This window comes from Phytophthora ramorum, assembly GCF_020800215.1.
Source record: "Phytophthora ramorum isolate Pr-102 chromosome Unknown Phyram_PR-102_s0003, whole genome shotgun sequence".
NCBI lineage: Eukaryota > Oomycota > Peronosporomycetes > Peronosporales > Peronosporaceae > Phytophthora > Phytophthora ramorum.
The window spans coordinates 1,171,371-1,186,873 of NW_027150649.1; the positions used below are offsets into that span (position 1 = coordinate 1,171,371).

At 55.8% G+C, this 15,503-nt stretch overlaps 8 protein-coding genes across 8 annotated transcripts; 4 read left to right on the forward strand and 4 right to left on the reverse strand.

The window, feature by feature from the left end:
• Positions 1 to 20: 20 nt before the first annotated feature.
• On the forward strand, positions 21 to 3,058 carry KRP23_3548 (Kinesin-like protein KIN-14D; the record flags this gene model as incomplete). The annotated part of the gene is made up of 3 exons (XM_067888411.1): positions 21 to 109; positions 183 to 2,928; positions 3,053 to 3,058. 3 exons carry the CDS (start codon positions 21 to 23, stop codon positions 3,056 to 3,058), a joined length of 2,841 nt encoding a protein of 946 aa, XP_067747657.1.
• Positions 3,059 to 4,073: 1,015 nt separating this feature from the next.
• On the reverse strand, positions 4,074 to 4,502 carry KRP23_3549 (uncharacterized protein; the record flags this gene model as incomplete). Its single annotated transcript, XM_067888412.1, has 1 exon — positions 4,074 to 4,502. The coding sequence occupies one exon, from the start codon at positions 4,500 to 4,502 to the stop codon at positions 4,074 to 4,076; it is 429 nt and encodes a 142-aa protein (XP_067747658.1).
• A 253-nt stretch (positions 4,503 to 4,755) lies between these two features.
• On the reverse strand, positions 4,756 to 5,681 carry KRP23_3550 (Proteasome subunit alpha type-6; the record flags this gene model as incomplete). The annotated part of the gene is made up of 4 exons (XM_067888413.1): positions 4,756 to 5,240; positions 5,310 to 5,391; positions 5,455 to 5,549; positions 5,615 to 5,681. 4 exons carry the CDS (start codon positions 5,679 to 5,681, stop codon positions 4,756 to 4,758), a joined length of 729 nt encoding a protein of 242 aa, XP_067747659.1.
• Positions 5,682 to 5,903: 222 nt separating this feature from the next.
• On the forward strand, positions 5,904 to 6,830 carry KRP23_3551 (putative polysaccharide deacetylase; the record flags this gene model as incomplete). Its single annotated transcript, XM_067888414.1, has 1 exon — positions 5,904 to 6,830. One exon carries the CDS (start codon positions 5,904 to 5,906, stop codon positions 6,828 to 6,830), a length of 927 nt encoding a protein of 308 aa, XP_067747660.1.
• A 168-nt stretch (positions 6,831 to 6,998) lies between these two features.
• Positions 6,999 to 8,839, reverse strand: KRP23_3552 (UV radiation resistance-associated gene protein; the record flags this gene model as incomplete). Its single annotated transcript, XM_067888415.1, has 3 exons — positions 6,999 to 7,163; positions 7,227 to 8,557; positions 8,635 to 8,839. The coding sequence occupies 3 exons, from the start codon at positions 8,837 to 8,839 to the stop codon at positions 6,999 to 7,001; spliced, it is 1,701 nt and encodes a 566-aa protein (XP_067747661.1).
• Positions 8,840 to 9,819: 980 nt separating this feature from the next.
• Positions 9,820 to 11,694, forward strand: KRP23_3553 (Phosphatidylinositol 4-kinase gamma 4; the record flags this gene model as incomplete). Its single annotated transcript, XM_067888416.1, has 1 exon — positions 9,820 to 11,694. The coding sequence occupies one exon, from the start codon at positions 9,820 to 9,822 to the stop codon at positions 11,692 to 11,694; it is 1,875 nt and encodes a 624-aa protein (XP_067747662.1).
• A 200-nt stretch (positions 11,695 to 11,894) lies between these two features.
• KRP23_3554 (Protein-lysine N-methyltransferase efm3) lies at positions 11,895 to 12,766 on the forward strand (the record flags this gene model as incomplete). The annotated part of the gene is made up of 2 exons (XM_067888417.1): positions 11,895 to 12,127; positions 12,208 to 12,766. 2 exons carry the CDS (start codon positions 11,895 to 11,897, stop codon positions 12,764 to 12,766), a joined length of 792 nt encoding a protein of 263 aa, XP_067747663.1.
• Positions 12,767 to 12,889: 123 nt separating this feature from the next.
• On the reverse strand, positions 12,890 to 15,436 carry KRP23_3555 (Guanine nucleotide-binding protein-like 1; the record flags this gene model as incomplete). Its single annotated transcript, XM_067888418.1, has 5 exons — positions 12,890 to 13,297; positions 13,369 to 13,479; positions 13,556 to 14,315; positions 14,376 to 14,769; positions 14,857 to 15,436. The coding sequence occupies 5 exons, from the start codon at positions 15,434 to 15,436 to the stop codon at positions 12,890 to 12,892; spliced, it is 2,253 nt and encodes a 750-aa protein (XP_067747664.1).
• Positions 15,437 to 15,503: the final 67 nt, after the last annotated feature.

Consider the following 15,503-nt stretch of genomic DNA (forward strand, 5'->3'; position numbering starts at 1 on the left):
ACCTCCCACTAAGTACGGTCATGGGTGGGTCGACTCCAGTTCGAACTCTCAAAACTCAGTCACTAGCCAGCAGGGCGGAAGGTGGGCAAGAAGAGACCCAAGAAGACCGGTAAGAGCGTCGTGTCCTCCTTGTTGTAGGTAGCTTATCTGCAGGGTTGGTCAACCTTACAGTTAATCGGAAGGACCCGCCGCCTTTCTCTGCGTGTTGTTACTGTCGGCTGGCTTGCAGCGGCTGCTGTGCGCGAGTCGCGTCTTCTCCTGATCAAACAGCAGCAGAACGCCGAGATCCTCACGCCCATGGAGGAGCGACAGCCCCAGCAGCTCGAGCCGCTGCTCGACGTCGACGTATTGGATACGGAGTCTGCCCAGCACGACGGGACAAGCGCCACCGACGACGACAACGCGTCGATGGATGCCCGCGCGTCGCGCCTCGTCATCTCCACGTCAAACCGCGTGCCAGGCTCCAAGCTGCGCACGCCGTCCAAGGTCTCGCGCATCCCGACGCCTGGGAGAAGGAACAGTGCGGCACCCGCGTCACCCAACGCTAAGCTCTCGTCAACTAGCAGCAGACTGGGGATGGCGGCCAGGACCACGCCGCGCGCGCTGGAGAAGAAGGTGCAGCGCGTGGGCACAGCCAGCGACTTTGGTCCACGGTCCATGACTGAAGACGGCACCGTGAAGCGCCCGTCCGCACTCGAGACCCGACGCGCGTACTCGGCGTCGGTGAAGGCGCGGCTGGGAGGCTCTGCTGCCGACGGAAGCAGCGGCCTCAGGAGGACGAACAGCAACAGCAGCATGAGTAGTGTGGCCAGTAGTGTAGCCAGTGTGAGTTCCGTGTCGAGAGGTAGGAGCAATGCGGCGGAGAGGAGGAAGACGCTGCACGACTTGGTGGAGAGTAACAAGGAGGACCGGCGCAACAGTCTCGGGTCGCAGTCGTCATCCTCGTCGATCTCGTCGTCCGCGACGGCGGCGTCATTTGTATCGGCTGCATCGTCGAGGGCATCGTCGAGGTTGGGTGCCCCGCCGACGGGGAAAATCACGCGTACCAGCTCTGTTACCATGTCCCCTGCGCGCCACAAACCGACGTCTGCTGCTCACAAAGTGTGGCCGGCGACGGCGCCTTCCATGGCCATGCTTCCAGAGGACTTCACATTGAATGAGGACTCCGTCATGGCACTGAAGGAAGACCACGAGCTGGCGGAGAAAGGTGTGCAGGAGCTTCTGACGTTCTTATCGACGTCTTCTACCGGTTCAGCGCTGACTACGGCGAATATGAAGGCACGGCTTGAGGAAATGAAGCTGCTGAAGGCTGGGCTGCGCAGATTGAGCGCCCATAGTGAAGGACTTATGCGGTGCTGTGAGGCGTTCGAGAGGAGGACGCTCGAGCAAAACGAGTATGTGGACGATTCTGCTGCCGAAATTGAACGGCTTACCCAACTGCTGAACGCTGAGCCAAACAAACCCACAGACAATTCTAAAGGACTGCTTCCGGAGCTAGATCTGGAAGATTTTCATGGAGATGGACCACTTTCCAGGTCACCTCACCCGACTTCCGACTCGGAGACTGCGTCTACTACGTCTTCGCAGAACATTTTCCCGAGAATGTCTAGTGAAGAGGCTGATCGCCAGCGCCAGGAGATTCAGCAGGCAATGCAGGAGGACTCACCGCTGTCAGCTTTTGTGCGAGGAATCCTTAAGAAAGCAACGGACAAAATTGAAGAGAAGTGGAAGACTCGTTTCGCTGAACAGCTCGCGGAACACGAGCACGCGTTGGCACAGGAGCGTGAACGATCCTCGGCGTCGGTGCTCTCCAGCTCGCGCTTGGTAACTGAGACTCTACACGGCAAAGATGACGAGCTGAAGGCTATTCAAGAGCTGAATCTCCATCTTAACCAACAAAAGCGACAACTGGAGTTGGATCTGGATGCTGTTCGCTCTGAGCTGGAATATTGGAAGCAGCAGATGGATGATGACGACGAGGAAAAGTCATCCAATGCTCATAGCTTCTGGGAGAAGACGACAGACTTGGCCAAGCAGAACCGTGGCCTGACGGAAGACCTAGCGCAGGCAAACAAAACAATCACCCGCCTCAACGAGACGGTCAAGATCATGAAATCAAAGGCGTCAAGTCTAAAAACTGAAAATGGCGATCGCGTGCGTGAATCAAAGTCTATGGTAGCAGATAAAAACTTGCTTCAGGACAAGTTGGCTGCCATGGAAGCGAAGTTCGAGGACGAAAAGAATCGTCGAGAGCAGTTTCAGGTTAACGTGGAGCAGTTAACCGTGGAGAACACAGCACTTTACGCCCAAATGGTTGCTCTGCAGACAACCCATGAAGCAAAGATGGAGGAGCTGCAGGCACGCTACGAGAAGCGAAACATTTCGCTAGTGGGTGAGATGAAGCTACTCCAGGACCAAAACCGACTGATGCGACGAACTGAGCCAAGCAACCAACGTGGGTCTATTGGCAGTGCAGTTGGTGGATCGACATATGGCAGCAGCCGTAGCACGAGTTCTGCGACGCGTGTAGACGAGGAAGCGACCCAACGCGTCCAGGAGTTGACAGATGACTTGCTCGCAGCACGGCAGGAAATCACCGAGAAGTCAGATTTGATCGTTGATCTGGAGATAAAAATCGCCGAAGGCGAAACAATGCGCCGGAAACTACACAATACCATCCAGGAGCTGCGCGGCAACATTCGTGTGCATGTTAGGTTGCGCCCGTTCCTGCGCTCGGACGGTGCTGAGTCGTTGGCTGAGAGCCCGGAGTCGGCAATTATGTGCGACACCTTTGCCTCCACGATCACAACGAACGTGGAGAATCCACACACGTTCGCGTTCGACAAGATCTACGGGCAAGCCGACTCGCAAGAGTTTGTATTCAAAGATGTGTCGGACTTCATCCAGTCAGCTATGGATGGCTACAATGTGTGCATCTTTGCTTATGGCCAAACGGGATCTGGCAAGACACACACCATGCAAGGTAGCGGGAAGGCACAGATGCGTGGCATTATCCCGCGATCGATTGACCTCATTATCAATTGCTGCGAAGACCTGACGGCGATGGGATGGAATTTCTCGTTGATGGTGACTTTCTACGAGATCTACAACGAAACTATCCGAGATCTGCTGTCCATAGACAATGAGCCACGAAAATTCAATATCCGCACAGACAACCGCGGGGTGAACTACGTGGAGGGGCTGACCGAGGTCTTCATCGAGTTCGAGCAGGCAACCGAGCAGGTAGACGAGATCGTGAATCTCGCAGCCTGCAACCGGTCGGTGGATCGCACGGACATGAACGCGCACTCGTCTCGTAGTCACAGCATCTTCGCGCTGAAGATTCAGGGGTACAACGAGGCTCAAAACACCGAGGTCGAGGGAAGCTTGAGCCTTGTGGACCTCGCCGGTAGCGAGCGGCTAAGCCGATCACACGCCACGGGAGATCGCCTCAAGGAAGCGCAAGCCATTAACAAGAGTCTGAGCGCTCTCGCGGACGTGTTTCAGGCTCTCGCCAAGAAGTCGTCTCACGTCCCATACCGCAACAGCAAGCTCACGTACGCACTGCAGCCGTCGCTCTCTGGCGACGGCAAGACGCTCATGATGGCCAATTTGTCTCCAACATACGCGTCGTTGGATGAGTCGTTGTGTAGCATGCGCTTCGCACAGAAGGTGAGCCAATGCGAACTCGGTGCCCCTGTGCGTCAAATCAAGTCGTCAAGGCGTCAGTCGCTAGGTCCCGGAGACCTTACTCGTTCTTTCGGATCCGGCAGTATCCGGAGCTCGCCTCCGCGAGACTCTCGACGAAGCACGTTCACTCCTGGAACGCTGAGGAAGTTGCTCTAAGGAGCGCAAGAATGATGCACAAGGCCCTGCACGTCATCCATCTAAAATATGCAAACCTAGCGCAGCGTCGCCAGAACTGGATAAAGCTGTGAGCGGGCAGAAAAACACTAAAATGCAAGCCGAGTTGATAGGACTACCAATGGTTGAAATAAAAGCAGGTTTCGGCATTCATGTTCTCATTATCCTGTTGTAGATCCTCCCCCCCCCCCACTGTGTCTGCAGGATGATCACTCTGTGTGCTCCTTCGGGGCTGGTGGGTTGAGCAACTCGAAGTAGGAAACCACTCGCGTGAAGTATACGGTCGTACAGAGGGTGCAGACAAACAGCGTGACGACATAGGCGCCGGAACCCTCGGGACCTGACGGAAGCGCCCCCTTCGCATCGTACTCATCGCTTGAATACCCGTACTCGACAGCGATGGGGAAGCCCACGATCCACCACATCAACTGCGTGGTGATCAAGTTGAAGGTCCAGCCCGAGTTGTCCGTGATGAAGTGGAGGATTGACTTGGCCGGCGGCGCGGGCATGCTAGCTGTAGGGTCCATGATGCTTGGATGCAGACGATCTTGGCTTTGCTCGGCGAGTCTTGATGTTAGAGTGAGCGGGATGAAGGTGAAGCGACGTTCCAGATATTCGTCCGTTTCCACTTTCTGCATTTTTGGAAACGATGCACGACAAACCTGACAATCCTGGCGATGCAAATGCTCAACCCGAGCTCACCAGCACAGCTCCCGGCACAAATGGCTAAATGATGGCAAGGTGAGATCTCGCACAGAGCAAAGCAACCTGATCACGTAGCCCAGCGATTCAATACAAACGAGACGCCAACACGATACCGTTCATCTGCACCTCGTGTTTACTTCCTTTGTGAGCCTGGCTTAACATCCCACGCAGGCAAACGCGTTGGATTTAGTCGCGCTCACTGATGGCAGTCAAGTGCGTCTCAATCTCGTCTTCCGACAGTTTGCGGAACCGCTGGCCCTGGAGCACGACACCCACCTCGATTTCGTTGGGGCGGAAGTCCGCCGACAGCACTGACTGCAGGCACGTGATGGCCGTGTGCAGCGTCGTCTCGTAGTCCATGGCCGGGTTGGCCTTGATCTTCTTCTCCAGGTAGTTCTGCGCCTCCTGCTCCTTGACACCGGCCGAGGTGGCCTTGTAGCCCCAGAAGTGGCCGGCCGGGTCGATCTTGAAGAGCTGGGGACCCTTCTCCTCGTCCACGCTGACGAGCATTGTGATGACGCCGAACGCGCGCATGGACGCGTGCTGCGTGTACACTTGGGCAACGTCCGCGATGCGCTTGGCCAGCACGTGGCACGGGATCTTGTAGCCGAACTTGTTCTCGAACTCGTGCGCCTCGAAGCGGAGGCGCTGCACCTGCGCCTTGGAATCGGCTGTGTCAACAGTTAGAAAGCGTCAGTAACCCATTCTGTAACTTGCAGCGATTGCAGCCATCAACACACCGTAGAGGCCCGTCATGAGGCAGCCGATCTCCGGCGTGATCTGGAACACATTCGTGACCGAGTCGGGCTCGATCAGTTTGTCCTACAATAAACACAGCAGCATGAGTTTCTGACTTGTATCTCTCTCCTTGCTGCTTTCTCCCACCTGCACTTTCTTCTGCGTGACGAACACGGCGCTGTCCTTGCCGCGTACGGCCACCGACGTGAGCGTAGACTCCTTGGCGGCGCGGAAGGCATACTCTGCAATGAGGAAAGAGGTGGTTAGTGCGTCGTTCAGCGGGTGTGATCGAGGTTCGGCCTCGCACCAATCTGGTAGAGACGACCCTCCGGCGAGAAGATGGTGATGTGGCGGTCGTATCCGTCTCCAGGCATGGCTGTAAGAGTAGATTAGCTACGTGCTGCGCTTCTCGATCCTTTTCCTTCTCCCCCCTCTGCTTTGCGATCCAAAATGCGACGTACCTCACATATTCTTCTAAGTACGATATTGTGGAGTAGTTACATGAAGTAGGTAGTAAGTACCATCGTGATCCGCACGACGTCACCAACATCGTTTCACATTCAGGTATCATTCCTCGATTGGCAGTATCGCGACTCATGAGCGTGACGCGAGACCTCGTGGGCTACGGCGCGCGCGGGTTTGACCCCAAGTGGCCCGGCGGCAAGAAATTGGCGCTGCAGTTCGTTCTCAACTACGAGGAAGGCGGCGAGAATTGCTTGCTGAACGGTGATGCGGCCTCGGAGCACCTGCTGTCCGACATCGTGGGCGCCGCGCCCTACGTGGGTCAGCGCCACATGAACATGGAGTCACTCTACGAGTACGGCAGCCGCGCGGGCTTCTGGCGGCTCCATCGCGCGTTCACGGAGCGCCAGATGCCGCTCACGGTCTACGCGGTGGGGCTCGCACTAGAGCAGAACCCCGAGGCGGCGCAGGCCATGAAGGACGCAGGATGGGAGGTCGCCAGCCACGGATACCGCTGGATCGACTACCAAAATGTGGACGAGGCAACGGAGCGTGAGCATATTCGCAAGACCGTGGCAATCCATGAAAAGCTACTGGACAAACGCCCGGTGGGTATTTACCAGGGCAAGCCGAACGTCAACACGCGCCGTCTGGTGATCGAAGAAGGAGGTTTCTTGTACGATGCAGACGCGTACAATGACGACCTGCCGTACTGGAACACGCAGTTCGGACGGCCGCACCTGGTGATCCCCTACACGCTCAACAACAACGACATGAAGTTCGTGTCCGCGCAGGGATTCAATTCCGGAGACCAGTTCTTCACGTACTTGAAGGATGCCTTCGACGTTTTGCTGGCCGAAGGACGTGCGGGTAAGTCCAAAATGATGTCTGTTGGTCTGCACTGCCGCGTGGTGGGACAACCGGGTCGGATTGCAGCTCTGCTGCGCTTCCTGGACTACGTCCAGAGCTTCCAAGATGTCTGGATCTGCAAGAGGGAGGACATCGCGCGCCACTGGTACAAGGCGCACTACCCGCAAAATGCTGCCGGCTCAAAGCTCTAATGCGATATTCCAGCACCCGTGCAATGTGCAAAACACTGAATGAAAAGAAAAAGCGTCTAACTAGTATTTCGCCCACCATTTCTGTAGTGGTCACTTTGCTGAACTGCAAGCTTCAGTTGTTGTTTTTTTCCACATGATTCGCTTCACAGTTCCTTTGTACACAATAGCCTAGCGAGGAACGATGGCCCCTGTATCAGCACCGTTATTACTGCTGGTGTTGCTGCTCAGGTTTCGATCGCTTGCTAGCCATGCACTCTCAGCATCTGTGAGCGCCTTTAGCCGAGCCAGGATAGGCGCTTCTTGTGTCGGATCCAAACTTCGCGCAAACAGAAGCTGATGAACACATAAACCAACGTTAAAACACATTCATAGCCAGGCAGTCAACAATGTTCGTACCTGCTCCACGTTCTTGCGAAGGAAACGAATTGCTTTCTCGTGGCGGTCCTTCTCGACACCTTTTTTGTAGAGTGGGTACTCGCCCTGAGAATCATTGATTTCATCCTTGAGGAAAGACCGCGACGAGTACGGCACTACTCGATAGCGAAGGTTCACTTGCAGGTATTTGCTGAGCATGAACACCAAGTGGGCGATGTAGCCTAGAGCGGTGGAGATCATCTCCTCATCCGCCCTCCCACCGCCTGTGAGATCTGAGTTGGCGATACGGATACCGCGGATGCTGTACTCGCCAGCACCTACGTACTCGATGGGGTACACAGTGCCGAGCTGTTTAACGAGCATCGCCTGACGGGACCGGATTTTGTGTGCAGCGCGTAACACCTCGCATCGACGTTCAAGAATGTTCTGACGCTCGTCCTTGTAGCGCATACTCATCTGCATGGTGCTCACCAATGCCTTGGGGATGTGAATATCGGTCTCGAAGGTCTTCCGCTCGTCCTTCATCACGGCTTGTAGCCGCGCCAGTGTATGCTGCTTCTCTGCCACTTGCGCTCGCGCACGGCGAACACGCTCTTCCAGCGCCGTGCGCTGCTGTTCACGCGCGATGCGCTGTTGAGAGTGGAGCAGCTTGTTCCGAATCCGCTCCTTCAGTTCCGCATTCGTTTTGGTCAGCTCGGCGATCTTCTGCCTCGTAGTTAAAATGTGTTCCAGTGCATCCACGCCTTCATGCAGGCTGTAATCCTTCAACGGAATGGCCGAGCCCTTCCTCCTCGAGTGCTTGGGCGCGATCACGCCCATATCAGCCAGCAATTCAATCACCTCGCGGTGCACGTACGTGTGGCCCGTGAACTCGAACAAGCAAGTGTTCAGTGGCAGGTTCGTCAGATCGGTGAGCACAACAGGCAGCGGTTCCAGCTCTCGCACTCCAAAGCTCAAATTCAAAATGTCTTCTTCGTAATCGGCAGCAGCGTTCCCATTAGAGCTGCTCGCGTTCGTCGGCGTCTCGGTGTCCGTCAAGTCGTTCATTCCCGAGTCGTCGGCGTCGTCGAAGCTGTGCTTGGCGTCCGCGAAAGACCGCGAGTTGTTGATGGGCTGATCGTCTCCGAACGACAGTCGGTCGCCCAAGGACCCCGACTTGCGTCTCGACCGCTGGGACGCCTTCCGGTCGAGCACACGCACCACCACGATATCGAATCTCGTGCTGCCGCTCAGCAGCGTCTCGACGCCGGCCAGTCCGTCGCTTTCGTCGTCCTCGGACTGGAACGGGACCCACACGGGGTTTAGCGTGTTGCGCGCCACCTCGCTCTCGTAGATGACGCGGCCGTCCACGACTGCAAATTGCAACCACCAACAGAGCTCGTAAGCACCGACATACTGCAAGAAATACGCCTTAAACGGCGTTCAGTACCTAGTTTGAAGTAGACGCTGAGCAGCGAGTCACCGCTCGTGCCCAAGACCGACAAGTTGCGCATGCTGAAGCCGCTGAGCTGCTGCAGCGTGATGGTAGCGGAGCGGCCGGCGGGCAACTGCGTGCTCCACGTGGGCGCGATGCTGCTGGCGGTCAGGTTGATGGCCCCGCCGAAGCTGCCGGCGATACTGGACGGTGTCATCATGATGGCGGGGGCGGACCACGGACGCTCGTCTTTTCCGTCGTGAAGTGGAGTGCGCCGCGGCTTGAGCTGGCGCCAGCGTCCGGTTGTCACTCGGTGATGCACGCGGAGAGCACAGGCCACGCACGCCGGCGACTATACTGCGGCAGGACGACCGAGGAGGGAGAAAGCCAGGTTTACCCGCTGGAGAGATGCCACCGAACGCACACTTCGGGGTACAAACTGCTTGCGCACGTGTTCGAAATAGAGCGGACCACGATTGGACGAAAAGGAGAGAGGAGTTTTGGCCAGTGAGCGGTGAGCCAACTTCAACGATAATGCCCTGATCCGCCGTGTTGCCGGTGTAAAACTCCGCAATACCGTTCGGATGCCCCAAGCCTCGGCTCAGCTCGTTGCGTGCTGTGTATTTATCTGGCCCACTTAAGAATCGACACTGTGCGAGACTGCTATTTGAAGCCAGGGACCACGGTCGTATAGGACGTCGCTCGCCTTGATTCTGCGATTCCACACAGTGTCTTCTCGGCATTTCCAGTGACGAATTTTGACGTCGCTCGCTCTGCAGCGGCGACAGTCCTGCCTATTGTAGAGAGCGTGCAGATATGCTCTGGTCGTGTTGGTCGTGGACGAGCAGCGACAAATGCGCGGAGGAGTTTCGACCTGTAAGAAGCGCCTGGTCCAACGTCCGCTGCATCTTCAACATGTGCTTGCTCAAACCCGCGTAGGTATTATATCCGCTGGCCGTTATATTTAGCGCCGAGTTTCTAGCTTCCAGAAAAGCCCGAGCATAACGGAGTCCACTTCCGAACAAGAAGCGTGGCGCACAACCCCGTCGCCTAAGGCAGGAGCGAGCGATCTTGTGTCCCAGCAGGCTGCTGTGCGAGTGTTTTGCGTCGTTATTGGCCGTTTCGGAGTCGCGCCCAGTGTGAAGAAGGCTTTAGCGAGCGGGCGAGCAGCCGCCTTAGGCCTGCGGGACGGAGCTAGCCATGGTGGCGGTCTCAGCGCGTCGCAGCGAAGATCCCAGCCAAGCAGCAGCGTCCAACAAGCTGTCTCGCCACCTGCTGCACCTCGTCACTCGCGCACAGATGAGTCCGAGAGAAGCGCAAGATCCACTTACACCCTCGCGTTCCATCTGGCGTCAGGCGCTGCTATGGCCCTCCAGCCCCGCAATCCGCAAGAAAAACGCCCGCGTTGCAGCTCTAGAGAGAAGTCGTAGCAACCAAAACGAACTGCAGTCGTGTACAAACAACCAGAGTCACGTTACGGCAGATATTAGCTCGATAGTCAACCAGGATCAGAGTGATGATCAACCGCAGGACGCTGCGACTCGACCGGATTGCTGCAGCCAGACCAAGACGTCTAAAGAGCAGGACAACAACCTCCACGACCTCAGCAGCTCAGTCAAGAAGCTCGCACTTTCCAGTCTTCGTGCAACTGCCAAGGCGAGTGCTATCCATCCTACGACATCGGCGTCGCCGCTGAAGGCGGTTTTTCCTTTGTCGGAACCACCGCTATGCATCGTTAAGCGCGCATCGCTCTACCAAGAACTTCGCGAGTTTTGTGCTAACGGAGACCTCCACATCACCATGTTTCCAGACTATTTCAGTGACGAGGAAAAGCGAATGGTACAAGCAGTGGCTCAAGAGCTGCAGCTAGGGTGCCAGATTGGTGAGAAAAACATTGCAGTGTACAAGCTGCTTGTTGGTCACCCGCAACAACATCGAATGCAGCGTTCAAGTCCGCAGCTAGGTGGCAGTTCGACAAACCACAGCAGTGTCGCCGAGGATGTGTATGTCGACGTTCATGAACTTGCCCAACACGGCAAGGATGGTTTTATCGCGAAGCTGAGACTGCGACGTTTGAGCTCAGGAAGTGGCGTCCGACGCAATATGCTCTGGGATGTGGCCGAGTTGAGCTCCACGGCAGATGGCATCGCTGATCCTGTGAACGAAGGAGAAGGAGGGGTGTATGCAGTGCAGTCTCGATCCAGCGGTCAAAAGCTCGCTCTTTTCAAACCTGCTGAAGAGGAAAAGTTCGTGCGTGAAGGGCTGATTGCTGGAGAAGGAGCTGTTCGAGAGGAAGCAGCTTACGTGCTCGATTCACGCAGCAACGGCTTCAGCGGTGTGCCGCCGACGGCTGTTGCTCGACTGCGCCTTTCAACCGTGGGTCGGGCTAAGCAAGGAGCTGTACAGCGCTTCATGGCCAGCAGCATTGGCAGCATGGAGAGCTTCGGTATGCCGTTCGACCTCGAGAAAGCGCGTGAGTTCGTGCCGGTGGACCAAGTGCATCGAATTGCGCTGCTAGACGTGCGAGTGTTCAATACGGATCGTCACCCTGGAAATATTCTTCTCATCGGCGAAAAGAAACCGTACACCATGGTGCCAATCGATCACGGCTGCGTTCTTCCTAGCTGGTTTCATCTATCGGAAGCACGCTTCGATTGGCTCGCGTACCCGCAGACTCATGTGGCGTTCTCGCCTGCAGCTCTGCAGTACATCGCCGCATTAGACGCCGAGCGAGACGCTAAGGTTCTCCGCACGCTCGGTATCCGTGAGGAATGTGTGACCACGCTCAAGATCTGCACGCTCTTCCTGAAGCTTGCAGCCTCGCGAGGCAAGACGCTGTTCTGGATGGGCAACTTCATGGCCCGCGACGGATGTTTCCAGCAGCCTTCAAGACTGGAACTTGCAGTGCAATCCGCATGTGAGCGGGCCGGCATCCCATATACGTTTAAACCCAACGAGTTCGACGAACAACGGGGCGAGATTGAACTGGGTGTGCTCAGTCGCCGCCCACCCAACGAACTCTTCCTCGCGCTTGAGCACTTGCTGCTTGAGGCTATGAAGAATGACGAGTCTTAGTGACGGCGAACAGTGACGGCGAGTATATTCCCACGGGTAGCTAGCTAGCTCTTCCAGGCAACTACCAAGTCAGTAACACGAATATCACGTACCAGAAAACAGTGTAGCCATCTTACAACTGCAAGTTGACTTTTTTGTCCCGTATTTAAGATAGATGGCTACAGTTTAGTTTTGACCATAGAGCTCAATTGATTGGCAGCATGACGGACACCTCAACTATGCGCGGTCGCGCTGCTTCGTCGTCATCGGATGAGGCTGATTGGCGGGCATGTGTGGAGTACGAGACCAAACGCGTAGTTGTGGGCGACCTGGAGGTGCAGGTGTTCCAGATGGAAGAGCTGCCGGTGGCCGCGTCGCTCTTCATGCTAGCCGAGATGGACGCCAACGTGACGGAGATCTCGGGAACGCGCCTCTGGACAGGCTCGCACTTCCTGTCTCGGGTGGGATATGCTGCAATTGTATTGCTGGCTCTTGGCAAAGATTTACTGACTTTTGTTGTTGTTGCTGCTGTAGTATATGGCGTCACCCTGAACTTGTGCAAGGCAAGCGCGTGCTGGAGCTCGGAGCTGGCACCGGCATCTGCAGTATCGTGTCGTCGAGGCTCGGTGCTGTGAAGTGTCTGGCTACGGACGGAGATGAAGAAGTGGTGGAATTGCTGACCAAGAACGTGCAGGTGAACGAAGCGGAGGGCGCTGTGATGGCTCGCTCGCTGTTCTGGGGCGACGAGCCGTCGGCACAGACGCTGTTGGAGGAGTTTCCGGGGGGGTTCACGGATGTTGACGTCGTGCTTGCGGGTGACGTGCTCTACAAGAGCGAGCTATTGCCGCTTCTTTTTGCCACGGTGACGCGTGTACTGAAGACAGAGGATGGCGTTGAACGAACATTCGTGCTGTGCCACATCCCTCGCGCTGACGTGACGCATGATCTGGTGCAGAAGCAGATTATTGACTCCGGTCTCAAGTTCGAGGAGGTTAAACTACCTGCGGAGGATATTGCGGATGCGGCCGCGGAGCTCGAAGAGTGCCCCATTGAAGACGTGGAACGTGCTAAGCTGTACTATATCACCAAGTAATGCCATCAGACGTGCAAAAGGTAATGAAGAAGCAAGTAGATGTTGCAAATCGGATAGCTGAATAGACGGAAGATATCCTTGCGCTGAAGTCTATTTCGTAGAGAAGACCATACCCCACTCAGCTTAATCCTCTTCCTCGCTGTCTTCATCGCTCGAGTCCGAGTCCAACAGACTGAATGCGTTGGCAGGCTCTGATTGTTGAATCTTTCTTTTCGCAGGCTGTGCCGCTGAGGAATCGTCTTCGTCTTCTTCATTTGAGCTATCTTCTTCATCCTCGTCATCGGCATCGGCGTCACCCTCATCACCAGCCTTGAGTAAAGCGTCTTCCTCCTCGCAGTACTTCGCGATGCTGGCCGGCGTGATGTCCTTGCCAGTATAGTCAGGAGGCAGGAAAAAGAGGGGAAGAATTCCATCCACCGTATCGCGCACCAGCTCCGACCCAGCACGCTGGTGATCCGGTCTACCACGACGGTCGGTGCGGTAGCCGCGCTTTTCAGCGTATGCTTCGCATAACGTCCACGGCGTCCATTCCTGCAGAAATTGGGCGAGCCACAGCAAACAGTTAGCATGAGCAACAACTGTAAGTAACAGATAACCCGTACCAGTTCTTCTTCGAGACCATCAAAGAGCTGGGTGCGAGGTTTCAGGTCCAAAATGCTCTCCAACACGACGTGGTCCGCCAGGAAACGCACTGCAGAGTACGGTTCTCGAATCTGACAGCATTAATAAGACACCACGACTCAGCAGGAATTAAGAGAGCACAACACAAGGTACATCAACCTGCCTTACCTGTGAGTACGGGTACAATCCGCTGAGCTCCTGGAGATACTTTGGCACGCCGGCAAACGGGAACACGAGACCAGGGCAGTCACAGATACAGATCTCAGGCGCAATCAGGATGGTCTGGAGTCTCTTCGTGTGTCCTGGCGTGTGCGAGACGCTTACAATTTTCTTGCCCGCCAATGCATTCAGCACGCTCGACTTGCCGACATTGGGGTGGCCAATGAGTCCGATGGTCACCTTAGGCGTGTTGGCCTGGCCAATAGCTCCAGCGCTGCCCGGGACAGTAGGGTCTGTCGACACAGCAGCCAGCGCTGACTGCAGGCGAATTTGAAAGTGACCCTTAAGCTCGGTATGCTCCTCACGATCGCACCGAGCGCACAGCAAGTAGCCCCGGGCAATCGCATCTGATTCGTCCTTGACATTAGCATCAGCCTTGCTTGGTCGACTACCAGATGTGCACGACATGCAGGCTACAACAGCATCATCACAGCCACAATGCTGACACTCATGAACGCCAAGGCCGTCGTCCCCAGTCTCTCCATTTCGGGCGACACGGTTCTTCTGTTTGCGCTTACTACGTCGCTTGCCACCTGCTTTCTTTTTCTCTTGGACGGCGTCAAACTGTTGTTGCAAAGTCTCTTGTTCAGATAAACTTGCGTTTAGCTCCTCGGCAAGTTGTTGTGCTTCAGCAGAGTCAATGCCGCAAGCCACTAGAATGTCCACCGCTCCCTTGACAGCCGACGCGTCTCCTACTTCCAGTTTTTTGCTGCAAATAGCGTTAGATACGCCTTTCCAAACCATAGCATAATCGAAATCGATCTCTTACCTGAGCACTCGACGACGTGTACTGACGTCGTTGTCGCCGTGCACGGCATTGGAGCGGGACGAGAAGCAGACGAGTTGCGCTAACGGGAATTTTCCGGCCAAGTACCGTTTCCAAAGCTGGACCACGGTAGTTGGGATCAGATCAACCTTGTTGAGCACCACCACCATCGGTTTCTTGAGCTCCTTGGTCACGAGATCATACACAGACGCAGGGATGTGCAGCAGCGGGTTACGCACATCAGCCACGACCACAACATGTGTGGCGCGCTCTGTAACACGCCAGAGCTCACGCCAGACCTCCAGATTGTGCTCGAAGTGGTTCAAATGCTCGTTGTCGTATTTGTCGTGGATCTTGGTCAGCCACTGGTCGAACATGAGACTCTCGTTGTTGTCCACTGCACTCAGTCCCGACAACGACACCAAAAGTCAGCAAGACAGCACAATATGCAGATTCAATCTATGCACAACTACCCTCAACGAACCTTTCTCTTTGGACATACTGTAAGTCCACTTGGGTCGCTTGGGATGGTCCAGAATCGGGTCACGTCCGCTTACCGTTGCCAGGAGCGGCGTCTCTCTCTTGGCCAAATCCAATGGGCGTTGGCCCTCCATGAGTCTCAACTGGATCTGCTCCTTGGTCTCCTTCACAAAGAAGCTCGAGAGCTCCTTGCCCACTGTGTCCTTGTTGTTCTTGCCCAGAGCCACCGTGAGCTTTAAACGGGAGCTGAGATCATTGTCCAGGTCGTTATTACGCGCGAAAAAGTCCGGCTCGGCGTGGAAAGCTTCAACTTCGTCGTCTGCATCTTCTTTTTCAATTGCCGACGGTTTGTCGGCGTAGAACGCCTCGTATTGCGCGCTCTGCAGGTTCTGCGCCGCCTCCTCGTCCCTGCGAGAGGCAAGACGCTGCTTGCGCGCGCGCAGCTGCTGCTTCTTCTGCTTGCCACTGAAGTTGGCGGTCACCGATGTCTTGTCGCGCTCCTTTCGCTGCTGCTTGAGCGTGTCCAGCTCCTCGCGACGACGCGCATGCAGCGCCGCCTCACGTCGAGCCTGCTCTAGTTCCATCGTCGCAATGACGCAGCCAGTCAAATGATGGCCACTCAAGAGAGGGGGCAGTAAAACGGGGATATGA